General features: G+C 40.4%; 1 protein-coding gene and 1 long non-coding RNA gene across 5 annotated transcripts in view; both read left to right on the top strand.

Annotated features, from left to right (window-relative positions):
* The window catches only part of eng (endoglin), a 48,275-nt gene extending 43,632 nt beyond the window's left edge, over positions 1–4,643 (top strand). For 3 of the 4 annotated variants that reach the window (XM_058775748.1, XM_058775749.1, XM_058775750.1), the window contains 3 exons: positions 1,764–1,871; positions 2,202–2,249; positions 2,410–4,643. In XM_058775748.1, coding sequence (XP_058631731.1) covers positions 1,764–1,871; positions 2,202–2,249; positions 2,410–2,546 — 293 coding nt within the window. In that variant the 3' untranslated portion in view covers positions 2,547–4,643. Of the gene's footprint in view, positions 1–1,763; positions 1,872–1,977; positions 2,058–2,201; positions 2,250–2,409 lie in introns of all 4 variants that reach the window. The other variant, XR_009271328.1, reaches the window with a different exon arrangement.
* A 3,014-nt stretch (positions 4,644–7,657) lies between these two features.
* On the top strand, positions 7,658–12,206 carry LOC131541057 (uncharacterized). The gene is made up of 3 exons (XR_009271389.1): positions 7,658–8,258; positions 8,439–8,533; positions 11,755–12,206. It is a non-coding gene; the product is annotated as an uncharacterized LOC131541057 (long non-coding RNA).
* The last annotated feature ends 11,708 nt before the right edge of the window (positions 12,207–23,914 follow it).

The raw sequence follows: 23,914 nt of genomic DNA, 5'->3' as shown, positions 1-23,914 counted from the left end.
TGTTAAAATGAAAATGAAAATGAAAAGAGGCAATGCTGTTTGATATTTAGTTTCATTGTAATGTACATTCCCTGAACTACATTTCCACGGCTATATTAATATGTTTAAATGAAAACGAAAAGAGACAGTGGTGTTTGATATCATATTTCATCCTATTTTAAATACAGTGAGGAAAATTGCAGTAGCCGAGGCGAGCTGACTGATGTTATCAAGTACGCTGCTCTTTGCAGAATTACTGGACGCAAGTCCGAAATTTACGTACTTGGTATTGAGAAATGCGCACAGACCTACGTCACCAGACTATTTGCCTAATCTTCTCGGTACTTTAGACCGCGACGGAAACACAGACATCAACAGGTCTGGGGTTAAAAAAGTTCCTGGGCCAAATTATTCCAGGTAATTTCGGTGGAAAAGCGGCTTAACATGCACCTTTTAGGGTGCTAGTTAGAGTATAGAGAGTATTGCTGCAGTGAAAAGGTGTTGAAACGCTAAAGGATTTTTCCAAAACACTACATTAGCTTCACAACCAAATAAACAAGGCAACAATCAAATGCTCAAAGTGAAGAAAAAGGGGAACTGGTTCATCTGGACATCATCTGTAACATTTTCTGAAACTTTCTTTTTCTTTTGTGGGAACAATATGTATATAATACTTATTTTACAAAAAAAAAAAAGAAAAAGAAAAAAAAAAGTTGAATGTGTAATTGTCTTTTTAGCTGTGTAATGTTTTATGAAGGCACAGGAGTCTCTTTCATCCCTCTTGCAAAATATATTTCACTGGTTGAGCTAAGATTAAATAAAAATTTCACCATAATATGAACACTTTAATTTTAAGCATCCTATAAGGGTTTGATTTATAAACAAATGATCAGTAACAAATGTATTTTGCTGAGAATCATGTGGATGACTATAATCTTCAGTTTGTGCAGCTCTGATCTGCTCAGAATGTTCTGATCAATTTTGCAATAAATTGTCAAATAAATCCATTATAATGTTTATTAGATACATATTAATACACATTTAATTAACTGCATGTGTTAAAGTATTTTGACAGCCTTGAGATATACTGTAAACCAGGGCTCTTAAATTTCAGTGCTGGAGGGCCGGTGTCTTGCTGAGTTTAACTCTAACCTTAACCAAACACACCCAAACAAGCTAATAAAGGTGTTCAGAGTTACTTGCAAATGACAGACACCTAAGTGGGTTAAATTGGGATTGGAACTACAGTCTGTGGCCAATCAGGACTGGACTTAAGGAGCGCAGCTCTAGGCGAGGGTTTTTCCGTAAAGCTGTTTATGCAGTATGTATTGTGAAAAGCACTATATTAATACAATTGACTTAACTTGATGTCTCAATAACTTTCTTGCAGTTAGTTAGAAGCTTTTAGTGTAGCTAGCTACTTTTAAGGTAGCTTCTTTCAGAGAAATTTCTACTCTACGTTATGACTAGCTTGTAGCACAGATTCACAATAACTTCCCCGACACTGATGTCATCTAATGCTAACTGGCATACTGTGTCTATAGAACACTGATATAGAAATTAAGTAGAGCTAAGTCTAGGGGTATAATTCTCACTTTGCGGTGCAAGGGTTCCTGGGTTCAAATCCCGGATGAGCCCCCAATTTCTTACTGCTGTGGTCTGACCTAGTTATCGTTTTCAACTGAACCATGGGGAAAATCACTTTACAAAGGCATCTTAACAATTGTCTTTCACTGAATGAGGGAAAGCAGTGGTTTCTGAACTGAATATTTGCTCTGTTTCAGATCCGTGTTTTGAGTTCGGACTCTCGGCTGTTCTGGGAATCGCGTTCGGAGGATTTCTGATTGGAGTTCTCCTCACCGGCGCTTTATGGTTTATTAAGATACGAACAGGTGAGTTACAGGCATTTGGAATGAGTTATGTTTAGCGAAGCTTATGACTTATTTAAATACTCAAGCGTAGAAGATGTATTTGGTAGAGTTTTCTCTGCTTCTTTAGCTTATGAGGGAAGAGGTGGAGAGAGCAGCTCTAACAAGCCTCGCGATGATTTCCCACTAGAAATAAGATGAAGCAGTTAAGTAAGGCCGCTGCCGCAGTACCTTCAGACTGATAATCTGTTCTTGTCTTGAAGGGACTTTTCGAAATGTTCAGAATATAAGTGATCCATTTATGAGTTTATAATCAATGATAACGTCCTGATCTCATGTGTGCATGTGTTTCAGGGCATCCTGTGGCTCTGGGAATGAGATCAACGGCGGCCGAGCTCTCAGGTAAACTGAACTCTAAATGAGTCAATCTTTTCCTCAGCACACATCCTCTACTCCTTTCCTGTCGCATTTCCTTTTCACGGGACGATCGCCTCACTCGATAGTTGCCGTGGAAAGCTGTTTTTGTTTATTTCACTCAATGTTCCCTGTGTCTTTTGTCCAGTCCTCTCTATATCCGGATGCCCGTGTGGTTTGACCAAACGGCAGCCAGTGCCCACCCACCCATCTCCCTCCGAGAACAGCAGCGCCAATGCCAGCATTGGAAGCACCCAGAGCACGCCCACCAGCAGCATGGCATAACGCCGTCGCCATGCGTCCCTCCGCTCCTAACGCTCTCTCCCTCTTGAAGCCATCTCGCTCCACGTGTCCCATCGTCCTGAGCGAGATAAAAAGAGAGGCAGTAGCAATCCTGAAACGTTCCCTGTACCTCACAATACTCCATTCGCTTTCCCGGCTACGGGAAGTCAGTGGGGACGAAGAACAAAAAAAGAAAAAGCTTGGCTCCCAGAGACAGGAAAAACAACGCATAACCCCCAGGAACTAACAGGAAATTCGTCGCATTCTTGCGCCGGTGCCTCTCTGATGGAGGCGAACTAAGATTTCACAGACAAACAGCGGTCTGACGCATCAGTTCGCTTTCAGACGCGTCTAAATGTGGCTCAAAGAGGCGACTGAACAAACATCAGACCGCCCCATATCCAAACACTCGGCTGTGGACTGACCTGATGAAATATTCCAACAAATCAAACTATTGGACATGAACATAAAAAGGAAGCCCTTTTTTAGTTTTAGAGTTCTTAACGAAAAGGTTGTCTCACATGAGACAGATTGGGAAATGGCTACCTCGGAGTCTCTGTGGATGTAGATTTGTTTAATATTTGTTTGACCATAATTAAACAGTTGCTGAATCTCATGAAATCTGCCAAAACGTGTCCTATTTAACCCCCAAATCAATAGAAATACAGAAGCAGTACCTTTTTTGGCAATGAGACGTTATCTCATACTTATTACTGATATGTTAAAAAAAAGAAAGGTATATGTATATATATATATATATATATATATATATATATATATATATGTATGTATGTATGTATGTATGTATATGTGTATATGTGTGAGCTCAGATGCAAAAGCCTCTAAGTGCCATCTGAAATTTTCTTCTAAAATGAGCATTTTTATCAGGCTCTTATATTTATGTTCAGTTATTTCACTTTAATTGCAAAGAAAATGACCTATGCATTACCATTATAGTAAAATGACTGAACCTAAGCATAGGAGCCTGATAAAAATGCTTATTTTAGATTAACGTTTTACACTGCACCTAGAGGCTTTTGCATCTGAACTCTTCATATAAATAACTTTTGTCTTTGATTATGGAGTGAAATATGATCCAAAGTGTTTTCATGAGATTCATATGGATGTATTTTATTTTTTTCATTCAAATACTTTTATTTTATTTTTTTTATTTTGTAACTTTGTCTTCATTGAGTGACAAAATATATTTTATTAATTACTTTAGTAATTAAGTAACTTTAAAGATGTTTTTTGTGTGTTCATGACTATAATATGTAGATGCTTTAAGCAGTGAAATCAGTATAAAGTAGATTCATAACTTAAGATGTTGAAGTTTTCATAAATTGAGAACTCGCCTTTTCCCCCAATGATTTTAAATATTGCAAGTCAAACAAAAACATATCCAGTGAAAATGAGCCCAACAGAACGAAAACCTCTAGTGATTAGCTTAATTTACAACATTATACTGTATATTACACATTTCATGTGTATTCATTCATGTATTTGTTTATATGACAAAAGAGTAAGACAATATATATAAAGCGGCTAGTTAAAAAAAATCATTCGTTGTCAACCCTCATATCTTTCCAAGCTTGTATGACTTTCTTTTATTTGTGGATCACAAAAGGAGATGTTTAGCACAATGTTCACGCTGCTCTTTTTTCATACAGTGAAAGCGGACAATGACCAGGAGCTGTCAAGCTTCAAAGAGGACCAAAACACCATACAAGTATTAATTATAAACACATCCCAAGTCTTCTGAAGCCATGTTTTGAGAAACGAGCCAAATTTAAATCCTTTTTAAGTCAGAGAGGTTTAAAAAATTGGGGTGTATTGCTGAAGTGTATATGAAGTGTACTGCTGTGAACTGTTCCTTTAACATCAGGTGGATGTGAAAAGCAGGAAAATGCCATTTGAGCATTTGTGCAATATCTGTGGTATTACTTTATGTTCATATAATTGTTTGTGTCTGTATGTTATTTTTTTATACTGGATTTATATATTAACTCAGCATTTGTACTATTTCTTCTGTTCTACCCATTCTGAAGAATCATTTTATTCCAGTTGGACATACTTTAAATTAAATCATGAAAACATTGACTCCTTATGTCTTTACAGTTTAGTTACTGCTCTTCCATTTATTTATTGATGTTCTGGGAATTGTGTAACTGCCCAAAAAAGTAGAAGCAGAAGTTGTCCCATGCAAAGTTTGGTCCAGCTTCACTCTGACCCCCGATCTGTGAGCTGTTTTTGGCCCTGAGGAAAATAATCATTACAATAATTACAAAGATATGAATGTGTTTTAGTGTTAAATATAGTTATACAAAATATATAGGTTGATGCTGCGTCCTAGTATGTATGGAATGCCAATCCTGCCATAATTAGAAATAAATAAATAAATGCACAATTTACATTTGTGTGTACATTAAATGTACATTTATTTATTTCTACATTTCTTTGTCCGTAGGGTAATGAGGAGGGCGTGTTTTACCTCAGGAATAGCAATTGAGCCAGAGTAGTCAAGGGGTAAGCTTTGAGGCCACAGTGACACTTGTGGTGCCCAAACGAAGTACAAGAAGTGTAGCCTACATGACGAGCCTGTTGATAGTGTGGGATGAATGACTTAGATGGGCAATATGGCCAAAATCTTATATCACGGGTTATTATTTCAGTTTCACGTTGGGGTTGTTTCGGCTGGGAAGCATGCAATCTGTGATCGCGTGCATTTGCTGAAGCTCACGAAAATGTGCAATCGCTTTCTTATGCGTGCTGTTTTTTTAGGTTTCACTTTCAACGGATACAAAGCATGTTTCCAAGATTTGGAATAGAAGGAGGCATCAGTTACTGTAGAAGATTTGTCACCTCGCACCACTTCCCGTGTGGACAGTCATCGCATCAACTGATTATAATGGGTTCTCTTGGTGTAGACACAGCTATAGATATGGATTAATCACACGTCTTAGGCTGTAAATATCCAGAATTAGGTCAAACAAAAGGTGTCCATGGGAACGGACTTAGTGAAACACACACGCCATGCATTGAACATACAAGCATTATGCTCATCCAAACAGCGCCTGTTGTGTGCCCTCAGCTTTTTGAGCTAACTGCATTTCTTTTAATGTAACCAAAAACCAAAAACAACATTGACAGCATCAGAAACAAACCCATAAACTGATGTCCAGGGGCATTTAAAAAAAAATAAAAACGTATTAAATGTATACATCATGAATATAATGCCATGTTCTTAATTCCAAACGATAAATTCAGTTAAAATAATAAAGGGCTGTTACTAGTAAAAATCAAATCAGTGTCAACAAAAGCCATCAGAGCCATCATTACTGAATGCATTTAAACTGCAATTAGCCTACAAATGCTTCAAATGTTATGAAATTAATGTTGTAAATTTTGAAAGCAGATGAAAATGAAAAAATAAAAATAAAAATACATAAGGAAATAAAATTATAAGTATTTATGCTTTTTTGCTTTTCTTTGTATATTTATTTATAGATTTATTTATTTTTGCTTTTTTACTTTTCTTTGTACATTTATTTATTTATTTCTAATTATGGCACGCTTGGCATTCCATATAAGAACATATACTAAATCTTTGATAAAGGAATTGGGTTGTAATTACTCAAAATAAATAATACGTTTATTCGCCTCTATTTTTTTTTTTTTTAAAGTTTACAGCACTCAAATGCTTCCATTTGTTTTTTGGCACTGTACTCTAATAGTTTTAGTTTAATCCAGTCTGATGTCACGCACGTGCTTACGTGCTCCGCCCTCAACTAGCTGCTGCAACTTTTTGAAAAGATGCCATGTTGTTGTTGGTCACTGACTTGCCTCGGATTTTTTGAAAGAAGTTTGCAACGGGCGAAAAACTTGCTCGTATTTTATAAAAATAACATAGGAGGGGATATTTTTCAATATTCAACGTGGAATGCGGTTTTCTGAACCTGCTGGTGATAAGCTTCTCTTCATTGTGCTGCCCGCGCAACTAGTAAGTTAATTGTTTTATTTGTTTAAATGTGTTTAGTGTCTTAGCAGTTAATGTATTTTATGCATTTGCAAATGATTTGAGCCATTTTATCCCGCCTCACTTAAGGTCAAAAATCGATTGATGAAGCAACTGTATTTAGATTTTGTATTAAGATTAGCATTGCTGGACATAAAGTAATAATTTTCATAGAGGTTTCACAATAATTTGTTCCACAAGTTGTACATTTTTGTAAGGACAGGTGTTTATAAATGTATTCAAGTAAGTTAGTTGGCTCAAGCCATACCAGTAAAGCTTGTATTATTTACCTAAGGCATTTGTGTTCTTGCTTAAAATTTAACATTTTAAAAAGCAAATTATACAGTATAAATAAATTAAAAAAAAAAAATAAAGTTTGTATTATGGTATTAAACTAAGCACCATATTTCACATAATGCCTATTAAGTTAAATAATTGATTTGTTTCGTGTGCTTTATATAGAATTTTCCTGGTGTTTTGGCAAATATTACAACCTGACTAACTTCTCAATCTGTTTCTTTTCAGGATAAAAGTGAAGCAGCTGGAAGTTTAGTTTGGTATATTGATGTCCAATTATTAATTTGAATACACATTCATTGTATAGATATACTGGAACCTACCTATTGGTGAGATCCTGGATTGCCGGCCTGCTTTAAAATGGAGTCACATCTAAACATATTTTTCTTAGCACACTTGAAAATATGTTTTATATTTTAAAGGGATAGTTCACCCAAAAATGAAAATTCTGTCTTTAATTACTCACCCTCATGTCGTTCCAAACCGACAAGACCTTCATTCATCTTCAGAATACAACGACATTTTTGATGAAATCCGAGATCTTTCTAACCCTGCATAGACAGCAACGTAACTGAAATGTTCCCAGGCACAGAAACATAGTACTGATGTCCTTACTATGTTACTATGGGCCTGGGAACATTTCAGTTACGTTGCTGTCTATGCAGGGTTAGAAAGATCTCGGATTTCATCAAAAATATCTTAATTTGTGTTCCAAAGATGAATGAAGGTCTTGCAGGTTTGGAATGACATGAGGGTGAGTAATTAATGACAGAATTTTCATTTTTGGGCCATGCAAGATGTAGCTGATGTTCTTTCTTCAGTAGAACAAAACATAATTTTTAGCTGAACTCATGGTCCTTGGTGATTCATAAAATGCAGCTCAACGGGTGCCGTCACTTTGCGAGTCAAAAAACAAGCAACACAAAATTAATACCCATGGTGGCACAGAAATCTTGAGCTCCAGACTCTCGTTTTCCTGGTCATAATGTTATAATGTGTTGTCTGTGTCTGTTTTTTGACTTGCAAAGTGGTGGTCCCTGTTGCCTTGAATTTTATGAATCACCAAGGACCACGATTTCAGTTAAAAATCATCTTTAGTGTTCTACTGAAGAAAGAAAGTAGCCTACATCTTGGTTGGCCAAAGGGCAATTTTTGGTTCTTTTTCAGTGTGTCAGGTTTATACTTGTAGTTGACAGTCGATGTTCAAAATGTGTTATTTTGCAGGAATGTTTTAACAGTACACTGTACATATACCTTGGCTTAATCGCTTATTAATTTGTGCACATCTGCTCCGAGTTTCTCAAAATTATGAATGTCAACCTGAAGAACCAGAAATAAAGTTGATCCCACAGGAAAAGCGTCTGAAGTACTGAGTCAGCTTTTAAGGATATGTGACACTTCAGGTCAGTGGTTGCACTTCTTAATGGCTGATAAAGAAACTACAGTTGATTTTGAGTGATTTTGGTTGTGTTGTCATACATACAGACGTTTTAGGGTGATGCATAGTATTGTGTGGCTGTGCTGATTAGATTCCATTTTAAATCAAGGTTCTCATACTCAAGTCTCTAATTCTCACACTGAAGGAAATATTGACGTCCATGTATGATGAGCTGCTGTCCTCCGTGCTCCCTCTGCCTATCTGCTTGAGGATGACTCCAACGTTCTCAAGATGTGGGATGTAAGTGATCATGTTGCATATGATACACGGGGCAACTTTTTGAGCAATTTTGCTGGGCAAAAGATGAGACACGGGGCACATGACCGATCTAAAGTACCCGGAAAGAAATTTGCTGCCCATTCTCAATAGGAAAGTGCCCAAGCAACATTGCTCAAAAAAGTTGCCCTGTCATTCATCACCTTTAGAATTTAGAGAGATAGATCACTAAAAATGAAAATGCTGCCTAGTCCTCATTTACACTTTTGCAGAACACCAAAGAATTACTACAATTATAAAGGATATATTAAAAACCTGGAACTACAGCCTGAATGACATCTGAATGGCAGGAGAGACTGTTGGTAACCAAACTGTTTTTGTTCTAACTGGCTTCCATAGTATGGAAAAATACTATGAAAATCAATGCAACCTGAAATTGTTCGGTAATCAACAATCTCACCTCCCATTCAGCTTCATTCAGCACCTGTCATTCAGCTTCTGCTTCCTGGTTTTCAATATAGGTTATCAATTATAATTGTAGTTAATTGTATGGGATATAATGGTTTGGAGTAGATGTAAATATATGTCACTTATTAGCAGTGGTGGAAAGAGTACTGAAAATTTGTACTTAAGTACAAATACTGTTACATTGCTGAAATAATACTCAATTACAAGTGAAAGTACTGGTGTAAAAACAGTACTTGAGTAAAAGTACAATGTACTCCTCTCAAAAACTACTCCGAGCACTAGTTACTAGTTACTTTTTAGCTGGCGATATTTAAAGAATTACCAAAATGTATTCATTCATATCAAACATCTATGTGGATAATAGCTACTTTGTCAATAAGATAAAAGTGGGTTTTGTTCAAAGTACATGAGTTAGTGGTCATGATACAGGAATTTCTAACTTCAATACCTTGAAAAATATCAATATCAAAGTACCAGTGAACCAGAAGTTGCAACTGATGTCAGTGTTGTGATGTATTTCCAAGTGAAACAGAATATTGAATAAAGGGAGGGAGTCGCGGGACTTTATTGCGGTGCACCTCCACTCCACCTCTTGCTCATAGCAGATTCACGGTTGGATAGGAGTGGTTAAGAATATCTGCTTGTTATGTCTGACATCATGCTTCACCACTTCTGGGTCCTAAGTTTCTGCCAGACGCCCCAAGAAAACAACAAACTGTGCTAATATATACCCACGATGTCATGTAATACTGAAAAATTATAACCCTAACCTTTATCTTCATACTGAAATCCCAGAAGGCCAGACAGTGATTCAGCTAAAATATTAGTATTAATGATTGTTTAATATTAATGACTAAAATATTAATGATCTAAGATGACCAAACACCTGAGAAGAGATGATGCCAACCCCTCAGAGGATGCCAACCCTCAGACAAAATACAGAATTACCAAATGTTTCCATAAGTTAAATATATTAAGTTTCTACAATATATAAATATATTGTAGAGACTTAATTTCCTGTAAAGCTGCTTTGCAACGATTTGTATCATAAAAAGCACTATACAAATACACTTGAATTGAATTGAATTAGTGTCTGAGACACTGTGAGCACGGAGACTGTAGTGTGCACAGCAAATTTTTAAATGCTTAGCTTAAATATGTAATATTAATTAAATAGTGCTCATAAATGGCTGTTGAGATAGTATTCTCAAGTGAAATGAGTAGAGGCATGGACCTGGGAACAGCAGTCCTTATGTCATGACTTAACAAGAGGATTCTCCCCAAGCCGTCATCAGAGCGAGAACGCCATTCCAGAGTGGAAGCAAAATGTTCAGTTTTTTTGATTAAAGAATTCGACGGAAGACAATTTTTATTTTTATTTTTCCCCAGTGTATTGACTTGCACGGTTTAATTGTTCACCACAAGACTAGTAATGTGCACTAAAAAAGTAAGTAGGGTCATTTTTGATTTCATGACAACTAATCATTTTCAATACCATTGGCAAAACTACCACACAATATATACTGCCATTTAGATATTAAAAAAAAAAAAAAAAAAAAAAATCCATCCAATTTTTCAAGGCAATCATTATTTCAAGCTTATTATTTGAAGCTTTGAAATTGGTTTAGTCCAAGTCTTCCAAAAAGACACATTTGGTTTATATGATGAACAGATTTTAATGTAGGCTTTTATTTACATACATATAAATATTGATCAATTACCATTACAAAAATTTCAATCTTAAACATTTGCTCATTATGTGCATGTGTCTTTAAAATAGGGTACATTTGTTGCAAAAGCTTACAGCACAAGGAAGCTTGATTTCAAATTGGATTTTTTTAATTTACAAAAAAGACAAGTACACAGTCAGTAATAAAATTATAAAACAAATTACCTCAATTCAGTTGAGGTATTCAAAATATGACAAGACTGAATTTTTAGAAGCAGTGATTTAAGAGCCATATATGTTAGGCCTATTTATTTAGATAAATGGATCATCAGATGGCTTTGACCTGTAATGTCTGTACAATGTAGTGATGCAGTTAGACAGACTAGGATATTTATATGTACAAATCAGACAAATATCCCATTCCAAAACATTTCTAGCATAAACTTACATCGTAAAGAAATTAAAGTTCCATCTTTGATTGTTGAAAGATTTTCTGATGTATTTCACTTACATGGATCTATTCTAAATGGTTGCTAACTTGACAAAGTTTAATTCAGGAGCAAAGATAAATCATTTATAGTTTAAAAGCATGGAGAGATCACGATAGCACACAGTCTGAGTGCGCACAAGCAATATCGGAGTGAGACGACAGGCGGTTCATTTGTATGAGTTAGGTCTATTTGAGATCTCTCATCCAGTTTTCTGCGATTACATGACTGTTACATGACATTACATGACATCATGTTACAATAAAGCGCTCGCCACATTTGCGCAGGAATGATTAAAATTATGCGGAATACCTCCCTGCTGAATAAAACAGTAGAACCCTGCCCAAAACACAATAGAAAATGTAATGGTTTTAATGGTTATAATGGAAATTGTATTGGTTTTAATGGAAACTATAATGGTGTCTACTGGTATGTGATGGATTCTGTTGGTGGGATGTTAAATCCTATTGGTAAAATGCCCAAAACACACTACAAAAAGGAATTTTGTAATGGTTTTACTGGAAAAAGCTAATGGTTTATAATGCTATTTTAATGGAAACCATTAGATTTTCTGTGATGGTTTCTATTGGGCTATTTTTTTTTTTCTTTTTTTTTTGCAGGGCTGCATTCCCGCGCGGATGTTCAGACTCTGTAACTAACAGGAGACGGATGTGTGTCAAACTCGCTGTCGGAGAGGAGAGAGCGAGATCGGTGTATATACGGTAGATACTGTGGAAAATGAGTGATGGAACCGGTCCGTCTCCCTCACTTGTCTGATCAGCTCTTCACCTGCTAGCTGCTACAGCTTTTAGTGCATTGTGCATTTTTTTTTTTTAACAATATTTGTCTAGTATTTAATTTGCATAACATTTTCTCAGTTGATTTTCTGCAATGGTATACGTTCCATATAGGCTACAGTACCATGTGTTCATCTACTCATAGAAATGACAGTTGTTATCTCAGCTCATTTCTCAAGGGCCTTGCACTGTTTTGGAGAATGTATTTCCATTTGAAAAACAATTTAATGTTGATGTTTTTGTTAATGATTTGTGGTTATTTAATAAAAGAGTGACTTGCATTTAAATTAACTTTTTTTTCTCTCTCTCAGAATGAGTATAGTTAGTGAATAGTTATTTGTTATTAAAACTGTTTTTACAAAGGTAAACTTAATTGTAATGTAACAAAAAAAAAAAAAATGTTTAAGTCATCTTTATTTAATTTTAATTGGTTCTGTGAACCCAAAAACTCCTTGTAAAATTAACTTGATCAATAATGTTATAGTAACTTGTAAGATTAAAGTTAGTATCAGTTAAAATGACTTAGTAACATTTACTTTGTTTCTTCAACATTATAAAAAATGAGTTAATATAAGTTAAAAATTTTGATGTAATCAGTTTCAACTATTTTTTATTTTATTTTATTTTTTAGTTATATTAACTTATCCGGTTTAACGGTGTAGTTCTAATCGAATCCTCATCCGATGGGTTGTGGGCTATATTAGCCATTAGCATGTGCACAGATCTGCACTTTAAAGTTTCACTGGAAAGTAGTAAACCAACCGGGTACCTTTGGGATACACATCAACATGCTACGATGGACACACTAATACTTTAATACTACTTTTCAAATATTATTTAGGACAGATAGTATGCAAATTTATTAATCAGTCCAAACAATTGTGAGGGTAAACGATCTAATTTTGTATCTTGGGAAACAATATTTATGGCATTGTATTAGAGTTTTTCTGCTTAGTTCCAGGAACAACTCCCCATTTTCTCAAATCTCTTCACACAGTTTTAAAAAAATCACTTGGCTAACCTCTGGATCCCAATTCAAGATAAGCTACCAAAAGCTTTAGAATCAGAGAGAAATCATGTGGGACTTTGTGAAATCACGGCACTGACTGATAACTACTGTTAATGCTGTTCTGGACCCAACCTGACCTTTGAAATGTCACTCTGACAAAATGTGTGAAGAAGAGTCCATGCACAGTAAAAAATTTCAAAATCTTTATTAAATGTACAGGTTACTCAGCATGATCTCGTCTCAGGTCTGGGTCAGACCATAATATCTCATCAACATTACACATTATGTTTGCTCTTGCCAGGCAGCGTGGGGAAAATACCCTTATACAACCCTGAATAGGAGGAGGTTTTGCTGTGCATAGGGGTTGCATTCATACACTCTCAATTGCCATTGCTTAACAAAAAAAGTAACTGGTGATGCCACAGGGAATAAGTATGTTGCACTCCTTTTGCACCTTTTGTCAGGTTGAACTTAGCCTCATTGATGAAGATGTACCAATTGGGCGGGTTTTGCTGTGAAAACCTGGCAACCCTGCTCAGATCGCATCTTTGATAACATACATTGCAGATTGTTACTCAAGTCAACGAGCACTGAAAATCTTGCAGTGTCGGAATTAGGTTGGGTTGCACTAGTTTCCTTGTCCTCTGTTATCTTGCAACCTTGCCATTGTTAGAATGCATTGTTCCAAAACACATGGACATTCCTCTAGGCCCTGTTTATTGTCCCTGAAATTCTGACAGGAATGTTAAATGGATAGCTCACTCAAAAATAATAATTTGCTGTTAATTTACTCACCCTATATTTTTAATTTATTTCAGTGAACTGGACGATTCAGTCACTCCAACTGGAAATGAGATAAAAGCTGATGAAGACTAGTTTATTCATGTCATGACAAATGCTCGGAAACAATCTGCAAGTAACTCAGTTTATTAGTGTGGTGAAAATGATGATAATTACAGTCCAAAAACAGATACAGGGTAGTGGCGCAGGGACTTTGATGGTCAGATGAGTCCGTGAAGAGAAGTGCAGAGGTGACGTGACGAATCCAGATAGACATCCAAGAACACGAACAGGAACAGGAACGGAGACGGCAAAGACTGGAAACGAAGACGGGATCAAACACAACTGGGACTCACAAACAACGATCTGACAAAGGAGATGAGAACATGGTGAGTATTTATAGGTGGTGTGATGAGCTGCAGCTGGTGACTGAATCAGCGCCGGCGAGTCGGCCCGCCCACACACTCTAACACACACACACACATAACAACGAGCACGAGACAAGGAGGAAGCATAGGATCTAAGAACCGTGACAGTACCCCTCCCCCTAGGAACGCCTCCTGGCGTTCCCAGGCTCCCTTACCTGTCGATTGTAATCCTCGATCAGGGTGTGGTCCAGGATGTCTCTAGCCGGTACCCAACTTCTCTCCTCCGGACCGTAACCTTCCCAATCCACCAAGTACTGAAATCCGCGTCCCCTCCGTCTCGAGTCCAGAATACGATTGACCGAATAAGTGGGTTCCCCGTCTACGAGTCGCGGCGGGGGAACCGGGCCGGCGGATTAATACGTGAACGCTTAATTTTAGAGACATGAAAGACGGGATGAATTCTCCTGTACACCGGAAGAAGGTTGAGGCGGACTGCCACCGGACTAATGATCTTGGTGACAGTGAACGGGCCAATGAATTTGGGTGCAAGTTTATTAGACACGTAGCGGAGAGGAATGTTCTTGGTAGAAAGCCACACTTTTTGACCAGCGACGTATACGGGAGGCCTAGACCGGTGGCGGTCGGCTCTGGCCTTGGTGCGTGACCCCACTTGGAGTAGAGTCTCACGGGCTGAGTGCCAGGGCGACCTCGGATTTCAGACTAGGAAAAATTGGTGGCTGGTAACCTACGCTACACTCAAACGGAGATAGGCCCGTGGATGACACTGGCAACGTATTGTGGGCGTACTCCACCATAGACAGTTGTTGGCTCCAAGAGGAAGGATTCTTGGATACCACACACCGCAGCGTTCTTTCTAAATCTTGGTTGGCTCGCTCGGTCTGACCATTGCTCTGGGGGTGAAACCCAGAGGACAGACTTACAGTCGCCCCCAGTAATCTACAAAACTCTCGCCAAAATCTGGACACAAATTGGGGTCCTCTGTCGGAAACCACGTCCATCGGGAGGCCATGTAACCGAAAGACGTGGTTAACGACAATCAACGCTGTCTCTTTGGCTGAAGGTAATTTGGGCAAGGGAATGAAATGGGCCGCCTTCGAGAACCGGTCCACCACGGTCAAAACTACCGTGTGACCCTGGGAGGGTGGGAGGCGGTGACAAAATCTAGCGCAATGTGGGACCAGGGTCTCGAAGGAACCAGCAGCGGTTGAAGTAACCCATCTGGGGGTCGATTGTAAGACTTACCAGTGGCACAAACCGAGCAAGCCAAGACAAAACTGTGAACATCACGGGCCATGAGAGGCCACCAGAATCGTTGCTTGACTAAAAATTTAGTACGACTGACTCCTGGATGACAAGCCACATTGGAACAATGTCCCCACTGAATAACGCTGGACCGTAACCCCTCAGGCACAAATAAACGGTTCGGTGGGCAACGGACCGGAGGCGTTACCCCTTCTAAGGCCGCTTTGACCTTCGATTCGACCTCCCATGTGAGCGTAGAGACAAATAGGGTCTCAGGTAAAATGCACTCGGGAGTAGACGGGCGTTCGGAACGGTCAAAAATACGCGATAAAGAATCGGGTTTGATGTTCTTGGAACCCGGGCGGTACGAGAGAGTAAAATCAAAACGACCGAAAAAAAGAGCCCACCGAGCCTGCCTGGAGTTTAATCTTTTAGCCGTTCTAATATATTCCAAGTTCTTATGATCGGTCCAAACGATAAAAGGTACCCCCGACCCTTCTAACCAGTGGCGCCATTCCTCCAATGCTAACTTAACTGCCCACAACTCTCTGTTACCAATGTCATAATTGCGTTCTGCTGGGGATAGACGATGAGACAAAAACGCGCAAGGGTGCATCTTGTCGTCTGAGAGAGAGCGCTGGGATAGCACTGCACCTACCCCCACCTCTGACGCGTCGACCTCCACCATGAACTGACGTGAAGGATCAGGGGTAATAAGGATGGGGGCTGAAACGAAGCAACCTTTCAGTTTGGTAAACGCAGCCTCGGCTGCGTCTGACCACCTGAACGTCGTTCTGGGGGAGGTCAAGGCGGTCAGAGGCACGGCTAGTTGGCTGAAGTTGCGAATGAAATGCCGGTAGAAATTGGCGAATCCCAGAAACCTCTGTAGGGCCTTACGGGAATCTGGGCTTGGCCATTCCACCACAGCCTTAATCTTCTCAGGATCCATACGCACTCCCTCAACCGACACGATGTAACCTAAAAAAGGAACAGACTGTGCATGAAAATCGTCCTTCTTCCCCACAAAATAGAACCCCGCCCCCGCTGGAGAAGAGGAAGGACGGATGAACCCGGTTGCTAGAGAATCAGAAATATATTTCTCCATAGCCTCCCTCTCTGGAGCAGAGAGTGAATATAACTTGCCTTTAGGCGGAGATGTACCTGGCAGTAACTCTATAGCACAATCGTAGGGACGATGCGGAGGAAGAGAAGCAGCCCGAGACTTACTGAACACCTCCTTCAGGTCCAGGTACTCCGCGGGCACGTCAGATAAATCCACTGCCTCCTCCTGAAACACAGGGACAGAAACAGACGGACAGGCAGACACTAGACAAGACTTATGACAATAATTGCTCCATGCCGACACAGACTTAGATTTCCAGTCCACTTTAGGGTTGTGACGAGTGAGCCAGGGGTGCCCAAGGACAATGGGTGCAAGGGGGGTGTCCAGTATGTAAAAGGAAATGGTTTCGGTGTGATTGCCTGATGTGATGAGAGTGGCGTCCTCTGTGACGAATGAGATGGTGGGCCGTTGAGGGCGTGTACAGAGATCTTGTGTGTGAGGGGTCTGAGGGGAACTTGGAGTTTGAGTGCGAATGTGCGATCCATGAAATTACCCTCTGCCCCAGAATCCAGAAGTGCTCGACAGTCGTGAAAGTGAGTTGACCATCTCAGTCTTACTGGAAGGAGAGTAGATGTAGATGAGGACTTCTCGGCTGAGATCCCACCCGATAGTAGCCTCATACTTACTATCGGGCTGGGCCCTTTAACGGACAGTTATAGGCGAAATGACCCACTCCTCCACAGTACATGCAGAGGCCCTGGGACCTCCGCCTCCTTCTCCTCCCGGGAAAGCCGAGCTCGCCCCACCTGCATAGGCTCGTGATCGTAGACAGGGCTGACCGTGTCCCCGCCTCAAACCGTTGGCCCTCCGTCCCTCCGGTGACACGACTGGGCTGTGTGGCGATCTATGCGCGACAACGCCGTCCACCCTGAGTGCCAGGGCGATCAGGTTGTTGAGCGAGGTGGGAAGGTCCATGGCGTAGATCTCTTTCTGGACACGGTCAGCCAGCCCATGCAGGAACATGTCCCACTGCCTCCTCCTGAAACACAGGGACAGAAACAGACGGACAGGCAGACACTAGACAAGACTTATGACAATAATTGCTCCATGCCGACACAGACTTAGATTTCCAGTCCACTTTAGGGTTGTGACGAGTGAGCCAGGGGTGCCCAAGGACAATGGGTGCAAGGGGGGTGTCCAGTATGTAAAAGGAAATGGTTTCGGTGTGATTGCCTGATGTGATGAGAGTGACGTCCTCTGTGACGAATGAGATGGTGGGCCGTTGAGGGCGTGTACAGAGATCTTGTGTGTGAGGGGTCTGAGGGGAACTTGGAGTTTGAGTGCGAATGTGCGATCCATGAAATTACCCTCTGCCCCAGAATCCAGAAGTGCTCGACAGTCGTGAAAGTGAGTTGACCATCTCAGTCTTACTGGAAGGAGAGTAGATGTAGATGAGGACTTCTCGGCTGAGATCCCACCCGATAGTAGCCTCATACTTACTATCGGGCTGGGCCCTTTTAACGGACAGTTATAGGCGAAATGACCCACTCCTCCACAGTACATGCAGAGGCCCTGGGACCTCCGCCTCTCCTTCTCCTCCCGGGAAAGCCGAGCTCGCCCCACCTGCATAGGCTCGTGACCGTAGACAGGGCTGACCGTGTCCCCGCCTCCAAACCGTTGGCCCTCCGTCCCTCCGGTGACACGACTGGGCTGTGTGGCGATCTATGCGCGACAAACGCACGTCCACCCTGAGTGCCAGGGCGATCAGGTTGTTGAGCGAGGTGGGAAGGTCCATGGCGTAGATCTCTTTCTGGACACGGTCAGACAGCCCATGCAGGAACATGTCCCACTGCGCCTCCTCGTTCCATTGGCTCTCCGCCGCTAGGGTCCGAAACTCTATCGAAAAATCAGATACGGATCTCTCTCCTTGTCGTAAATCGGCCAACATCCTAGCTGCCTCTCTACCAGCCACGGCCCGATCAAAACCCATCTCATTTCGGGCGGAGAGATCCTGGAACGAAGCACAGCAAGGATCTTGATTCTCCCACACCGCTGTTCCCCAGAGTGCCGCTCTCCCAGTCAGCAACGTCAACACGAAGCGACCTTGGCTCGCTCAGTATTGAATGTTCTGGGTTGGAGAGAAAAATGCATGGAACATCGTGTAAGAAATGCTCGACAGTAGTTGGGTTCACCTGCGTATGACTCAGGGACTGGTAGGCGGGGTTCCGACTGGGAGGGGTTCTCCGGTGGTGGTGGGGGAACCGGCGGTGTGGGGGGCGCAGTGGAAACTCGTAGATGTTGAAGCTGTTGGGTGAGCTCGGACACCTGTGCCACTAGAACCTGAACAGCACGTGCTGTGTCGCTGAGGTTCCTCTCCTGGGAATCCATGCGAAGTCTGTTACTGTTCACAAAGTCCTCCAGCGACCCGGCAGAGCTACTCGCTGCTTCCATCAGGTGGTCAGATCGTTCTGTCATGACAAATGCTCGGAAACAATCTGCAAGTAACTCAGTTTATTAGTGTGGTGAAAATGATGATAATTACAGTCCAAAAACAGATACAGGGTAGTGGCGCAGGGACTTTGATGGTCAGATGAGTCCATGAAGAGAAGTGCAGAGGTGACGTGACGAATCCAGATAGACATCCAGGAACAGGAACAGGAACGGAGACGGCAAAGACTGGAAACGAAGACGGGATCAAACACAACTGGGACTCACAAACAACGATCTGACAAAGGAGATGAGAACATGGTGAGTATTTATAGGTGGTGTGATGAGCTGCAGCTGGTGATGGTGATTGAATCAGCTGGAGTGTAATCAGCACCGGCGAGTCGGCCCGCCCACACACTCTAACACACACACACATAACAACGAGCACGAGACAAGGAGGAAGCATAGGATCTAAGAACCATGACAATTCACTTTATATGCTTTAGACATGTTAAACATCCACATTTCACATCATTTGCTTTAATAATACAGGTGCATCTCAATAAATTAGAATGTCGTGAAAAAGTTGTGAAACTTTCATATATTTTAGATTCATTGCATGTAAAGTAATACATTTCAAAAGTTTTTGTTTTAATTTTGATGATTAGAGCTTACAGCTCATGAAAGTCAAAAATCAGTATCTCAAAATATTAGAATATTTACATTTGAGTTTCAATTAATGACCATCCCTACAGTATAAATTCTGGGTATCTCTTATGATGACTGCAAGCTTGAGAATACTGTCAAGCAAAGCCGATTCAAACACTTGGGAGAGCTTCACAAGGAGAGAACTGAAGCTGGAGTGCATCAAGAGTCACCACACTCAGACGTCTTCGGGAAAAGGGCTACCAAGCCACTTCTGAACCAGAGACAACGTCAGAAGCGTCTTACCTGGGCTGTGGAGAAAAAGAACTGACTGTTGCTCAGTGGTCCAAAGTCCTCTTTTCAGATGAAAGTAGATTTTGCATTTCATTTGGAAACCAAGGTCCCAGAGTCTGGAGGAAGAGTGGAGAGGCACAGAATCCATGTTGCTTGAAGTCCAGTGTGAAGTTTCCACAGTCAGTGATAACTTTCATAATTAAATTTTGTGGAACCTGTTGACAAGAAAAAATTAATTAAAGTCAAGGTTTCATTTTTTTGAGTGCAGAACAGATGTGCATGTGACACGTCAGAGTCGTAAAATTGTTTATCAATCACAATCCTGTGCAGAACACTGAAGGCCATGCAGGAACTTTTTGTAATGTCAGTTTTACGTTTCATATTCTCATATTCATATTCTCAGAAATTATATAAAATAGAATTCATTGTAATTAATGAACCATATAATATTAAACATTCACTTGATTTTTAGGTTTGTTTATTACCAAAAAAAAAAACTAACTAACTAAGGACTAACATAACTCCCCCCTCCCGGAAGGCGCGACCCGTGCCGTAACAGTACCACCGGGGAGGGGGGGTGGGCACTCTGGAGGCCCCTCAGGACAGACATTCTCGTTATTTCTTTTTTGCAGACATTCTCAAACTTTTTGTCATCTGAACCTCTTTTACCTAATATATTTACTGTAAAGGGGTGGTCAGTCAGCAATTCTGTAAAAGACAATATCTTCCTTTGCATTGAACTTTGAGCATCGTAACTTTGCAGATGTTGTTTATACTCAGACAACAACATTACACACTAACTTAAGTTAAAAAAGTGAAATCATAATCAATGATCCCTATAAGTACCCTTGAGATTTTAAAATAAATATTGTAATAAGTAAGTATTGCATTTGCATGTTCACGGTTCTCTGACATTGGTTAATGGTTATATGGCGTGCAGGTAAACATAAAATATTTCTTCTTTTTTAGTAAGTGAATTATTTTGATTGTTATTTTAAGGTGATTTATTTAAATTCTTATGATTTAATTACATGTTTGCCTTTCATTAAACTCACAAACCCCCTGCAGTCCCCTTGCGTACCCCAGTTTGGGAAACCTTGATGTAATATGTTTAATGCACTTCATGTTGTTAATTACAATGAAAGGAATATATTTTCTCTCTCTTTGTATTTTTATATCATTACGGTACAAGATTGTCCTGTTAAAATCAATGTGATAAACGAGTTAGGTCAAAAGTAATCCAAAAGTAATCTGATTACATTACCTAAAATATGTAATGTAATGGATTACGTTACTGACTACAATTTTTGTCATGGAATTTGGAATCAGTAACGGATTACAATTTATAAGTAATCTACTGTAACATCTGATCAGGGTCCCATCCTCACCAGGAAGAATTTGGGTAGGAAAAGGTGCACAAGCAACAGGAATGACTGCAAGCTTGAGAATACTGTCAAGCAAAGCTGATTCAAACACTTGTGAGAGCTTCACAAGGAGAGAACTGAAGCTGGAGTCAGTGCATCAAGAGTCACCACACTCAGACGTCTTCAGGAAAAGGGCTACCAAGCCACTTCTGAACCAGAGACAACGTCTGAAGCGTCTTACCTGGGCTGTGGAGAAAAAGAACTGGACTGTTGCTCAGTGATCCAAAGTCCTCTTTTCAGATGAAAGTAGATTTTGCATTTCATTTGGAAACCAAGGTCCCGGAGTCTGGAGGAAGAGTGGAGAGGCACAGAATCCATGTTGCTTGAAGTCCAGTGTGAAGTTTCCACAGTCTGTGATGATTTGGGCTGCCATGTCATCTGCTGGTGTTGGTCCACTGTGTATTCTGAAGTCCACAGTCAACGCAGCCATCTACCAGGAAATTTTAGAGCACTTCATGCTTCCTTCTGCTGACAAGCTTTATGGAGATGCTGATTTCATTTTCCAGCAGGACTTGGCACCTGCCCACACTGCCAAAGGTACCAAAAGCTGGTTCAATGACCATAGTAGGGTTGTTCCGATTCCGATACTAGTATCGGAAATTCCACCGATACCACAAAAAATTCTGGCATCGGTATCGGCGAGTACTTGAACCCATGTACCGATCCGATACCATTTTTAAACAAGACCTATAGTTATGCGCGCTAGCTTTGCTTAACGCTGCAAATCGGAAATCAATTCTTCTTCGCTGCTCAGAATGCAAAGACAGGAAGTTGTGCTGTGTTGCCACACAAGCAACCACTATTTAGAGCAGAGAAGAAGAAATTCAAACGTGCTAGCACATTGCCAGTAAGTTAAATCACTCGCATACGCGACTAAATGATGTCTAATATTAGCCACTGGCTAATAAATGATCAGATTTTACTGGTAGACTATGTATAAGTTTAGCACAGATATATTGTCACTCGCTGAACACTCTGAGTGCTTCAGAGTTTCTCTCTCCGTCAAGCGATATATTTTTCAGTTCATCTGAATGAATGCGCAGCGCAGCTGTATTTGACGTACCGTAAGCTCTAGTGTGAAGCGCACCACTCGCCGTCGCTTTGTTTTTTTCCTCACACGCAGAGAGAGAGAGGGAGAGGGAGCAAGGGAGTCTTACATGTAGCCTGTCAATTCTGCATGGTATGTAAACGTTATTCTTTGTTGTATTTTTCTGTCAAAATAACGGAGTTCCTTTGGAATTCTTCAGCTTAACTGCCGGGTTCTCCGGTAGTAGGCGGAGCTAATGCGCAAACGACAATCTCATTGGCTGGCGTTCACCTATTATCGTCCCTGTTTTGATTTCAGCAAATCCGTTCGAGCCAATGCAGACAACGTGATTAATATTCATGAATCCAGCAGCTCGTTAATCCTTAGTGCGTTTTATATTGTTCTTAGTAGAATTCATAGTATGATTATTATTTTATCAGTATTATTGACAGTTTTTCCCCATTTTTACAGAAACACTGAATGACCAAAAAAGCACCACCACCGGTCTTAAATTCAGTTAAAATTACTCGCCAGACTATCTATCTATCTATGGTGAAGCACACCCTAAAATAATTGTATCAGTTCATACAGGGCTAGTAGTACATACAACTGTATAACCAGATACACACCCGGGTATCGGATCAGTACTCGGTATCGGCCGATACCCTGAGCCTAGGTATCGGAATCGGTATCGGGAAGGGGAAAAGGGTATCGGAACATCTCTAGACCATAGTGTTACTGTGCTTGATTAGTGAGCAAACTCACCAGACCTAAACCCCATAAAAAATCTATGGGGTATTGTCAAGAGGAAGATGAGAGACACCAGACCCAACAATGCAGATGACCTGAAGGCCACTATCAAAGCAACCTGGGCTTGACCACTCCTGTGTTGCCTTGGCTGTGTGCTTAGGGTCATTGTCATGTTGGAAGGAGAACCTTCAGCTGAGTCTGAGGTCCTGAGCGCAGTGGAACAAGTTTTCATGGAGGATGTCTCTGTACTTTGCTCTATTCTGCTTTCTTTCAACCCTGACCAGTCTCCCAGTCCCTGCCACTGAAAAACAGCCCCACAGCATGAGGCTGCTACCAGCACACTTTACTTTTGGGATGGTACTCTGCAGGTGATGAGCAGAGCTGGTTTCCTTCAAACATGATGCTTAGAATTCATCAGATCAGAGAATCTTGTTTCTAAGAGTCTGAGGGTCCTTTAGGTGCTGTTTTGCAAATTCCAAGTGTGTTTTCAGGTGTCTTCACTGAGGAGAGGATTGAGTTTGGCCACACCACCATAAAGCCCAGATTGGTGGAGTGTTGCAGTGATGTTTGTCCTTCTGTAAGTTTCTCCTCCAGGTGCATCTCAATAAATTAGAATGTCGTGGAAAAGTTCATTTATTTCAGTAATTCAACTCAAATTGTGAAACTCGTGTATTAAATAAATTCAATGCACACAGACTGAAGTAGTTTAAGTCTTTGGTTCTTTTAATGATTTTGGCTCACATTTAACAAAAACCCACCAATTCACTATCTCAACAAATTAGAATACTTCATAAATACAATAAAAAAAAATTAAAAAAACATTTTTAGTGAATTGTTGGCCTTCTGGAAAGTATGTTCATTTACTGTATATGTAGTCAATACTTGGTAGGGGCTTTAATTACTGCCTCAATTCGGCGTGGCATGGAGGTGATC

This window comes from Onychostoma macrolepis, chromosome 05 (assembly GCF_012432095.1).
Source record: "Onychostoma macrolepis isolate SWU-2019 chromosome 05, ASM1243209v1, whole genome shotgun sequence".
In the NCBI taxonomy this organism is placed as follows: Eukaryota; Metazoa; Chordata; class Actinopteri; order Cypriniformes; family Cyprinidae; genus Onychostoma; species Onychostoma macrolepis.
This window is presented reverse-complemented; position numbering and strand designations above follow the sequence as displayed.